The 11,444-nt window shown below is 54.3% G+C and overlaps 1 protein-coding gene across 3 annotated transcripts in view; it reads right to left on the bottom strand.

The window, feature by feature from the left end:
- Positions 1-1,214: 1,214 nt before the first annotated feature.
- Positions 1,215-11,444, bottom strand: part of TNFAIP8L1 (tumor necrosis factor, alpha-induced protein 8-like 1) — an 18,417-nt gene continuing 8,187 nt past the window's right edge. For 2 of the 3 annotated variants that reach the window (XM_014533301.1, XM_005858772.2), the window contains exon 2: positions 1,215-3,679. In XM_014533301.1, the coding sequence (XP_014388787.1) occupies positions 3,114-3,674 (561 nt within the window). In that variant the 5' untranslated portion in view covers positions 3,675-3,679 and the 3' untranslated portion in view covers positions 1,215-3,113. Of the gene's footprint in view, positions 3,680-3,989; positions 4,080-11,444 lie in introns of those variants that run through there. The other variant, XM_005858771.2, reaches the window with a different exon arrangement.

Here is an 11,444-nt window from a genome sequence, read left to right on the forward strand (position 1 = left end):
ATTAAGAAATACAAATTGCCAGTTATAGTAGTCACAGGGGTATAAAATACAGCCTAGGGAATCCTATATAATCCTATATAATAAAAGGGTAATATGCAAATAGACCAAACGGCAGAACAACTGAACAACCAATCAAAGTAATATTAGTAATATGCTAATGATATGCTAAGGGGGCTCAACTGCTCGCTATGACGTGCACTGACCACCAGGGGGCAGATGCTCCAACTGGTAGGTTAGCTTGCTGCTGGGGTCTGTTCAATCCGGACTGAGTGAGACGGGCCGGACATGCCCTGGAGCCCTCCTGCAGTCCCTCGCCGGCCTGATCGTGCATCGGTGGGGTCCCTCATCCTGGCCTGCAACCTCTTGCAATCCGGGACGTCAGGGGTTGTCGGAGAGCCTGTTTCAGCCCGATCCCGCAGGCCACTCCCCTTGGGAGGGCACCAGACGCAGGGCTTATGGTTGGTGAGCACTGCTGCAGCAGTGCGAGCCTCTCCTGATTGGGCACAAGCCCACAGCAGGCACAGTAAGGCCAGGATGAGCGGGAGCAACAGGCAGGAGCTGCAGGTGAGCGCGGCAGTGCGAGCCTCTCCTGACTGGGACTGATTGGGCGAGAGCCCTCGGCAGGCACAGTGAGGCCAGGATGAGCGGGAGCGACAGGCAGGAGCTGCAGGCGGTGTGGGACTGCGGGTTTTGGCCTGATCCCTGCAGCCACCCGGAGGGACCCCACCCGTGCACGAATTTGTGCACCGGGCCTCTAGTATAGTCATAATATTGTAATAACTGTGTATGGTGTCAGGTGAGTACTAGACTTATCAGAGTGATCTCTCTATAAGTTACATACATGTCTAACCGCTGTGCAGTACACCTGAAACTAATATAATATTGTATGTCAACTGGAATCGAAAAAATACTTTTTAAAGATTTTTTTTCCCTTCCAATCCTCACCCGAGGACATGCCTATTGATTCGGAAGAAAGGAGGGAGGGAGGGACATGAATGTGAGAAACATCGATCAGTTGCCTCCCGTATGCTCCCCAACCAGGGACCAAACCCACAACCTAGGCATGTGCCCTGACCCAGAAGTGAACCCACAACCCTTCAGTGCATGGGACGATGCCCCAACTAACTGAGCCACACCAGCCAGGAAGGGCTCAAGAAAAATTGTTTTTTAAAAGGCAAAAACCCCAAGAAAGGAGAAAACTCGGCACCAAGCAATTCAAGTCAGTTTCACAGAATGTCAGTGGAAGACGTGTGCTTTTATTTAAATTGTTCTGTAGTGCTCTTTGGTTTTTCAAAATTAAATCCCAAACTTATAAAGAGTCAAGAGGCAGAACAGCCCATCCAGGAACAAGTACAAGCATTATGCATATTGATAAATTCAGTCAGCAGAGCTGAGGGTAAAGAATTTCATCTGGGGCTTCTCAGGCTACTCAAAATGCGCGTTTGCTCTTGAATATGAAGCTCTGTCTCTTGACTGGAGAGGTAAGTGGGAAAGTTGGCCTTGGAGCAGTGATGTAGGAGGTAGGAACAGCCGGCTCTCCGATGAAAAGCTTTGGCTTCTTCAAGGAAGCAGAGACCAAACCACAGAAAGGCTGACCTGAATCTGGGGGCATAATCTTATCAGCCAGCACAGCAGGCCAGGGAGAGGCAAAAGGGAGAGGTGGAGACTGTGGCAAAGCAGAGAGGGGCAACCTCTATGCAGCTTCACCAGCAGGCAATGCAGGCCTAGCCGGGGTTTAGAGAGAAGCTCCAAATCTGGATTGGCACGTGCAGTTCCCCAGTTTTAAATGTTGTCAACTGATTCCAGATGGCTCAAACACAGGCTGGGGGCAAGCAAACCCATCTTCTCACCAATGCGGCCTGCAGGCTTCCCGTCTGCAACCTTTGCCCCAAAGGAACTAGGCCCAGTTCTGTGAAACAGTCACAGGAGGTCATTCCCCCTCTCCCTTGGGCACCCAGAATAGCCTTCCTGACCTGGCAGGACCTGTGGCCGTTTTGCAATCTATGCCCCCTGCTGACAAAATGTGCAAATGCACTCCCACACCCACATATCTGTCCGTGGCCCGAGCTGAGGATCGCCGCATCTTTTGGGTGTCCCCAAAGCCAAGATTTGTGAGCTTTGCTTTCTGAGGTCTGAAAAACATTTGTTAGTGTGTTTGCTTTTCAAACATGAAATGATCATTGGAAAATGTGCCTGCATCTCAGATGTCTTTTTCCTTGTGCCCGTTATGGAGAATGCACTGTCCCCTCCCCCGTGGGAGTCAGAGCTAGGATCCCAAGCAAACTGAGGTGTCCTCACCCATCCACCGGCACCCTGCAGCCCCCTTCATGGCTCCCTGCGCTCACTCCTGGGCTGGGCGGCTGAAAGGAGAGGCTTGTTTCCTCTCAGTCATGGAGGCCAGAAGTCTCAGGTCCAGGTTTCCGCCAGGCGGTTCCACGCCCTGCTCCCAGGGCTGGGGCTGCCGCCGTCCTGGGTGTTCCTTGTTTTGTAGCATTTCCCTCCAATGTCTGCTCCACCTTCACATGGCATTCTCCTCTCGTTCAAATTTCTCCCTTTTAGAAGTGTCCCGGTCACACTGGGTTAGGGGCCCACTGTGCGCTCGTGATCTCATCTTAACCCATTGTGTCAGCAGCGACCCTGTTTTCCAAATTTGGGTCACACTCGGAAGTCCTGGGGGTTAGAACTTCCACAAAGGGGGGGACACTGCTCACCCCATTACTTTCTTCCAGTTCAGTGTGACTCCTTTCTGAAGGAATTAGAAAGCCCAGGTTACATGAAGTGGGCAGCACCAGCTGTCAGATGGCATCCGGTGAGTTGAGGGGTGCCATCGGTTGTCACGGTTCAGGACAGACGGACCTGAGCAGAGAGCCGTCTCGAGGTGCGTGGGGGCGGCCACTGGCCTCGCAGGCTGTGCCAGTTTCCACGCTGAATTCCTCTCTCCGGAGAGATGAGGTGGGAGAGGTGACAAGGGTCCATAAAACTGCTGCTTTAAACCGTTCAGCAACCTCTGAAAGGGGGCAGGTCATCTGTCTGGGGAGTTTGGCTAGAATCAGACTGGGGATCAGAGGTCATAAACTATAAACCCGCAGATCCCCAGGCCCAGCAGGATGGGGTCAGATGCTGTCCTCGTCCAGCATCCTGGTGAGCCCCTCACAGATCCGGCGCAGGTGGGAGACGTAGGGCTCGGCCGGCCCATAGAGCACGGCCAGGAAGTCGCAGTTGGCAAAGTGGCCGAAGACGTGGTTGATGCGGCCGTGGGACTTGGCGGTCAGGTGCGGGCCCACGGCCTGGTGCAGCAGATCCCGGCACTCGAGGAGGGCGGTGGCCAGCACACGCCGGTCGAAGGTGAAGTCCACCTGGTGGAAGCTGACGGCCGTCATGGCCAGGCGGCGCGCCCTCTGGCGGAAGCGCTGCAGGAGCACCAGCTCCTCCCCGCCCAGCTGGCCGCTGCGGAGCAGGACGCCCAGCTTCACCGCCACCTTGATGAGGTTCTTGAGCACCTTCTGGGCCTCCTTGCGGCTGCGCGTGAACTCCTTGGTGGCGCGGTACAGCTCGTCCAGCACTTCGCTGCTCGTGTCGTCGATGAACACGCCCACGGTCGCCTTGGACGCCACCTTGCTCAGGAGCTTCTTCTGGGCCTGCAGGGCCAGGCTCTTGGTGCTGAAGGCGTCCATTAGCCCTGCCGGGGAAGGAGGCCCAGCATCAGTTCCCCGGCCCCGGGCCTTGCCCCTTTCCTGGTGGCTCCTATACAGCCCGCAATGCCCTGCCCCTCAGCACGGCCTCTCCCCCTGGTAGCCTCATCCCTCCGCTCAGCCTGGATACCACCTCCCCCGGAAAGCTATCCCCGAACAGTCAAACCCAGGGGAGGCACCTCCTCTGGGCCACACACGCCCCAGGCTCCCCCATCACTGCTCTGCTCCCCCTGGCTTTGCTCCTCCTGGTCTGCCCCGCCCCAGGCCACAGTGGGGGCAAAGGGCCTGATTCCTTACCCGCTGGCTGTGTCCTTGGAGATTCCAGAAACATCTGCCGAGTGAGTAAGAGGAACCCGAGACCCACCCCCAGCCCCAGGCCCTGGTCAGAATCCACCCCCACCCTGGCCCCAGGCTGGTCAGACCAGGAATGTGCTGTGGGCTCCCACTCACACCCAAGGGCTCCTACAAAGCCCGTCTTTGTGGGAGCTCAGACCCCGGGAGAAGGCCAACCCCTGGCCGCCCTCTCCGAGGTTAGGGCGGGCACAGGGATTCCTGGAGCAGCCTTCCCTGCCCCCCACACCAGTCACCAGACCTCGGGGCGACACAGGCCGGGGCCTAAGCTAGGGTACCACTGACTCAGCACCCTGTGGCAGGCCCTGAGCCGGCACATGTGCCCGTTTTGTCATTCCACCGGGCAGTGGGCAGGTTGCCCATTCTGCAAAAGCAAGCACCGAGGCCGAGCCACTGCCCAAGGCCACACAGGAACACAGTGCTCCCCCAGCGCCGCTGCTCGTCAGCCCCTCCACCGTTCCCAGCTGACACCGCAAGTCACCCCGTGTCCTGGAGGGTCGCGAGCTGTCCCCTATGACAAAATCAGCCCTCTGACCACTAGGTCAAGAGACATACTGCCCTGTGTCTCGGTTCCCCCATTTATAAATGGGGAAGATAAGAACTAACTCTGCCCTGGAGCAGAAGCTCATGGCCAACCCAATGCCCACCAGCTGTGCCCGTCCCCTGGGCAAGAGGCTGGACCCCGAAGCCATCCAGCAACCTGGATGAGAAGGCCTCTGTGACAGCGGCAGCGGCAGGCTGGCCACTGGGCACAAGTACCTACGCCTCCCAGATGCCCTCCCACCAGTTTCTCTAGAACATTCTATTCCATTCCCTTTACTCGTTCTATAAACTCCTGCTCATCCTTCAAGTCTCAGCATCACCGTCACCCACTCCTGGAAGCCTTCCCAGAGGTCCCAGGCTGGGCCAGGTGCCCCTTGGCTCCCACGACGCCCTGGGCATCCTCCATTGTGGCCCCGAGACCTTGGTTTCCACGTCCGCCTCGCTGACCCAATGGCACGTGCAGGTGTTGATCACAGAGCGTCTCCAGTGGCCAGCCCAGGGCCTGGTACATACCAGGTGGCCCGTGTTTGTGGAATGTATCAGGGAAAGGATGCCTGCAAACATTGGAATGAGAGAGCACTCCCAAGGCCTGGGTCTAATCTCCCCAGTTTACAGATGGGCAAACTGAGGCTCAGAGAGGAACTTTCTCTGAGTCCAGGGATGAGGCCAGGCTCTGGACCCCAAGGGCCCTGGAGCCCAGTTCCTTCTGCCTATTTTGGTTGCCTGTGTGAGCCCAGGCAGGGCCTCTCTGGCCTTGACCTTCCCATCTGTAGGTCCTGAGGTGAGGCGTGCTGGTTCTAGAGGAGAGTTGGGCCTATTTGCAGTCTTTAGAAAGGACCTGGGCCCCCGCAGCACCCCCTCCCCAAGCCAGAAAGAAAAGGGGTGGGAGTGGAGGCAGCTGCAGCCTCCCTCCCCAGCCTCCACACTTCTAGCCCCTCCAGCCAGTCCCCAGATCCACCACACCTGGGCCAGCCCAGCTGCAGGCCCACCCCTCCTCCCGGACCCATTGTTCTGCCAGAAACACTGCAAACAACCAGGGAGGGGGAGGGGGGGCGGGCAGCAGGTCATGGATCAAAATAAACCCTGGCCTTCCTTCCTGCCTGTTGTGCTCACACCGGTCGGAGGGAGAACAAGCCAGGAGATGGCCAGGCTGCGCCACGCCAGCCCTTCTGAGTCAGGGTCTTTCCAGGAACTGCCCCGAGGTTCGGGGGCCACCAAATGCCAGAACCCCACTGTCATTACAAGCCAGAAAAGCCCACTCACGTTTTAGAGGCTGTGCCAGAACATTCATTCAGATGCTCAGTGAGCATTTATGGAGCACCAACTGTGTACCAGGCACTGGGAAGACACCGATGACAAAAAGAGATCTGGTCCCTGCTCTGCCGGGGATCCCGACCCTCTAGACCCCATGCCAATTCCTTCTTACAAAATCCTTTGGGTGCTCCCGTTCTCCCCTGAAACGGACTCCGCAGGCACTATCAGCTACCTCTACCCGCCAGTTTGAAAGTAAAATGAATAGATGGTGAAACAGGCCACCATCTGCGGGGAACGAGGGCGTGGTGTCTGGGATGCTTCACGTTCTGTTCAATCTGGGGCCATACGAATATAGAACGTCTCTGAGTTATATGCCTGCACTAAAAACCAGCCAAGTGTACACTTTAAAAGATGAACTTTATGGTATGTGAATTATATTTAAATAAAGAATATCTAACATTTCTCCAAAGAAGATACACAAATGGCCAATAAGCAGCTGAAAAGGTGGTCCATATCCTTGGCCACTATGATCTATCACTTCACGCCCACCAGGACGGCTCTTAGAAAAAAAGACAATATCACCCTGGCCAGTGGCTCAGTGGTTAGATCACTGGCCCAAGCACCAGAGGGTCACAGGTTCAATTTCCAGTCAAGGGGATGTACCCGGGTTGCAGGGACAATATCACCCTGGCCAGTGGCTCAGTGTTTAGATCACTGGCCCAAGCACCAGAGGGTCACAGATTCAATTTCCAGTCAAGGGGATGTACCCGGGTTGCAGGTTCGATACCCAGCCCCCAGTCAGGGCATGTGCAGGAGGCAACCAATCGGTGTATCTCTCTCACATCTCTCACACACTGCTCTTTCTCTCTCACTCTCACACTCTCTCCTTCCTTCCTTCTTTCCTTCCTCCTCACTTCCTCCTACCTCCCTACCTGCCTTCTACTCTCTCTAAAAATCAATGGAAAAGCGTGGCTCAGTGGTTGAACGTTGACCTATGAACTGGGAGGTCATGGTTCAATTTCCGGCCAGGGCACATGTCCTGGCTGCGAGTTCTGTCCCCAGTGGGGGACGTGCAGGAGGCAGCCGATCAATGATTCTCACTCATTATTGATGTTTCTCTCCCTCTCCCTTCTTCTCTAAAATCAATAAAAAATATATATTTTTAAAAATCAATGGAAAAAATATCCTCGGGTGAGGATTAACAACAACGAAAGGCAGTATCAGGTGCTGGTGAGGCTGTGGAGAAACGAACCCTCACACGCACAGACGGTATGAAAAACGGAAAACGGTGCAGCTGCTGTGGAAAACAGTTCTGGCAGTTCCTCAAGCACAGAGTTACCGCATGGCCCAGCAACTCCACTCATAACGTCTGCTCCCCCAAATGAAAACACACATCCACACAAAAACTCACACGCACATGTTCAGAGCAGCACAATTCATGTGGCCCAAAAGTGAAACCCCAATGACCATCAGCAAATGAGTAAACAAAATGTGATCCACACACTGGAATATTACTCGGCCATGAAAAGGAGCTACAATGGGTGGACCTTGAACACATGATGCTCAGTGAGAGAAGCCAGACCCAAAAGGCAACACAATGTGTGACTCCATTTATGTGACATGTTCAGAAGAGGCAGATCCACAGAAAGCGGGTTGCCAGGGGCTGGAGGCAGGGGGTGAGGACTGACTGCTGATGGAGACAGGGCTTCTTTCAGGGGTGGTGGAATGTTCTGGAATTTGAATACTTTAAAATGGTTAGTTTATATCTCATCAAGCGGAGCACTATTAAGTGTATACACCTATATCTTTAAGCCCCTCAGTGTGTGACTCCATTTATGTGAAATGTCCAGAACAGGCAGATCCACAGGGACAGGAAGCGGGTTGCCAGGGGCTGGAGGCGGGGGTGAGGGGGGGATGAGGACTGACTGCTGATGGAGACAGGGCTTCTTTCAGGGGTGGTGGAATGATCTGGAATTTGAATACTTTAAAATGGTGAGTTTATATCTCATCAAGCGGAGCACTTACTATTAAGTGTATACACCTATATCTTTAAGCCCCTCACTATATTTTATAGCTTGTTTTTTACAGTGCTAAATGAATTTAAAAGTAGGATCTGGCCCAAACTGTAATACAAACAGAAAGTAAGGTAATGCCACAAGAGCTGTAAAACACTTTCACATTGACAGGCACTCAGCAGGTCCTCAGGACATGTCTGTTTGTTTTTTAATTGATTTTAGAGAAAGAGAAAAAGGAAGAGAGAAATCTGTTGTTCTACTTATTTATGCATTATTCTTTTTAATATATATTTCACTGATTTTTCACAGAGAGGAAAGGAGCGGGATAGAGAGCTAGAAACATCAATGAGAAACATCGATTTTAATTGATTTTAGAGAAAGAGAAAGAGAGGGAAATCTGTTGTTCTACTTATTTATGCATTATTTTTTTAAATATATATTTCATTGATTTTTCACAGAGAGGAAAGGAGAAGGATAGAGAGCTAGAAACATCGATGAGAGAGAAACATCGATCAGCTGCCTCCTGCACACTCCCCACTCGGGATGTGCCCGTAACCAAGGTACATGCCCTTGACCAGAACAGTCCGCAGGCTGATGCTCCATCCACTGAGCCAAACTGGTCAGGGCTATTTATGCATTATTGATTGATTCTTGTATGTGCCCTGCTGGGGATCAAACCCGAAACCTTGGCATATTGGGATAACTTTCTAATCAACTGAGTTATCTGACCAGGGTGAGACATGTTTGATTAAAAAGAATTTCCCTCCTTAAAAGCTCAAGCTCACTGCACTCAAGGATGGAGCAAATCTATCAGAGGTTTGCCCATATGGTGAACATCCTATATTATAAAAGGCTAATATGCAAATAGACCCAACGGCGGAACAACGGGTTGCTATGATGCACACTGACCACCAAGGGACAGACGCTCAACGCAGGAGCTGCACCATGGTGGTCAGTGTGCTCCCACAGGGGGAGTGCCGCCCAGGCAGAAGCCCTGAGCTGGGCTCACGGCTGGCGAGTGCAGCGGTGGTGGCGGGAACTTCTCCTGCCTCTGCGGCAGTGCGAAAGATGTCCACCTGAGGTGTCCCGGACTGCAAGAGGGCACAGGCCAGGCTGAGGGACCCTGCCCCCCCTAGTGCACGAATGCCGAGCACCGGGCCTCTAGTCCTATATAATAAAAGCCTAATATGCTAAGTGTCCGACTGTTTGTTCAACTGGTTGCTATGATGCTCACTGACCACCAGGGAGCAGACACTCCGACCAGTAGGTTAGCTTGCTGTTGGGGTCTGGCCAATTGGGTGAGACAGGCTGGACATGCCCTGGAGCCCTCCTGCGGTCCCTCCCCAGCCCCAATCGTGCACCAGTGGGGTCCCTAGGCCTGGCCTGCACCCTCTTGCAATCTGGGACCCCTCGGGGGATGTTGGAGAGTCACAGGCCAGGCCGAAGGACCCTACCCTACCGATGCACAAATCCACACACCGGGCCTCTAGTATAGTTATAAATGCCTACCAAAAGAGTTCTGTCTCCCTTCAATTTACCCAGGAATATTCACTGAATATTAAAATGGTGCAAAAAAACCACCCCCACTCGTCAGCTTATGTTTTTGGCAGGACATTAGGAAGTGGAGGCCGAGGACTGCCCTGAGCGTGGCTGGACACCTAGTGTCCCTGGTCCCTGCCCCCAAATGCTAGAACATCCTGCTATTATCAGAAGCAAAAAAAAAAAAAAAATAGTTTTCCAAATTTCCAAAATGGCCCCTAAGAGAGGTCGCCCACACTGGAAGGAGGGCCAGAAACCAATGCACGTGGAAATAAACAGGATAATTTCAGGGCAATGGGGGCAGGGGGGGAAGTGACAGGAACAGGCAGGTGACATGGGCTGTGGTTGTTGGGAAGGCCTTTCTGAGGTGGCGCCCCTGGAGCTGGGACTGAAAGGACAAGGTCTGGGGGAAGGTTGAGCCAGGCAGAGCGAGCGGCCTGTCCACCAGTCCTGGGGCAGGACCTGTCCGGCTGTTAGAGGAACACAAGGCCACAGGCCCATTCACAGCCCCTCACAGGCCACAGTGGCTCCAGACAAGCCCCTGCCCCTAGGGCAGCTTTCCCTTCTGTGAAATGGGTGTCCAGACACCCAGCGGCTCTGTTGACTCCTGCCCTGCCCCCCACATCCTTCCCCCAAACACTGGAGCCTGGTCCAGGCTTCGGACTTTTGCTCTCTGCCAACCCCGTTTCAGGTTTGGACGCCGACCTTTGTCCCCGTTCCCATTTTGGACACTCCAACTCCCACTGTTCCTGGGAGTCACCCCCCACCCCCCTCTTCTTCTACCCCAGGCAACCACAGACCCACTTCTTGTCCCTGGATCTGCTGTCCTGGACATTCCACATAAACGGAATCGCACGCTGTGTGGCCCTCTGGGTCTGGCTGCTCTCACTGAGCATCATGCGTGCAAGGTCCATCCACATTGCAGTGCGTGTCGGTGAGTGCTCCACTCCTTTTCGTGGCTACATAACATTCCATACCTTATTTCTAATACAGTGTCATTAACCCTAAGTTCAGAGTCTGTCATTTTTAGTAAATGGCAAAATTCCTGAAAATACAGCAGCAAGGGGCTCTCGTGAGCCGGGGTGAGACTGCTCCGGGGTGCCACTGGCCCACGGGCAGCCTGCCCCGCCCCATGAATTCTTCATGCCCCACACAAAGGGTGTCAATAATTGATGCACACCAGCCACTCCTTCTCTCCTCTCTGTCCCGGCTGCAATGGCCAAGGATGGCCTCAGGGGGCCCCCCGCCTCTGCCCACTGTGGCAGCAGACCTTGTTCCCACACAACAGCAGGTTCCCGCTACAGGAGCCCTTTATCAACCATCGCTCACACTGCTCGGTCAGTGCTCACTTTAAATATGGCCAAAGGGAAGGGGAATCTGCTTGTCTGAGGTTGGGGAGACACCAGTGGTTATCACACTGGGTTTCCTAGAGCCCTTGGGGGCCACCCCAAGGACAAGCAGGGTCTGGCCACCTGCCGGGCTGCAGTGAAAGCCAGGACACTTTCAACTGTGGTCAGATTTCTACCGAAGGAAGGGTCTGGGGGCCAAACAGGAAAGTTGGAAGACCACTGCCAAACCCATGCAAGGAAGCACAGGACCGGCCGGGGCTAAGTGGAGGCTTCAGGGTCACAGGGCAGGAAAGTGGGTGCAGCTCCTAAATGAGTTGTGGCTTCACCCCATTCTCACCGACCCCAGGCCTCATCCCTGGTCCCCTGGCCCCATGCTGTCCTCCCTGAAGCAGCCACCAGAGGGCGCCAGTAAACACCTAAGTGGGGCCCCAGCCCTCTGCTCACTTCCCTCCAGGCTATCCACCTCCTCTGTCATCTCCCTGCCCTTATCTCCTCCTCCTCCTCCTCCTCCTCCTCCTCCCTCCTCCTCCCCAGCTCACTCTGCCCCAACAGGCTTCCTCCCTGTTACTTCACACACCAGGCAAGGTCCTGCCCTAGGGCCATTGCTGGGTCTGTGCCCTCTGCCTGGAATGCCCTTCCCCCCAGGTCTCCAGTAGCTGTTTCTTCCTTGTCATTCAGGAAGAATGACAAGATCAAATGCC

Source organism: Myotis brandtii, unplaced genomic scaffold, assembly GCF_000412655.1.
Source record: "Myotis brandtii unplaced genomic scaffold, ASM41265v1 scaffold122, whole genome shotgun sequence".
Classification (NCBI taxonomy): Eukaryota; Metazoa; Chordata; class Mammalia; order Chiroptera; family Vespertilionidae; genus Myotis; species Myotis brandtii.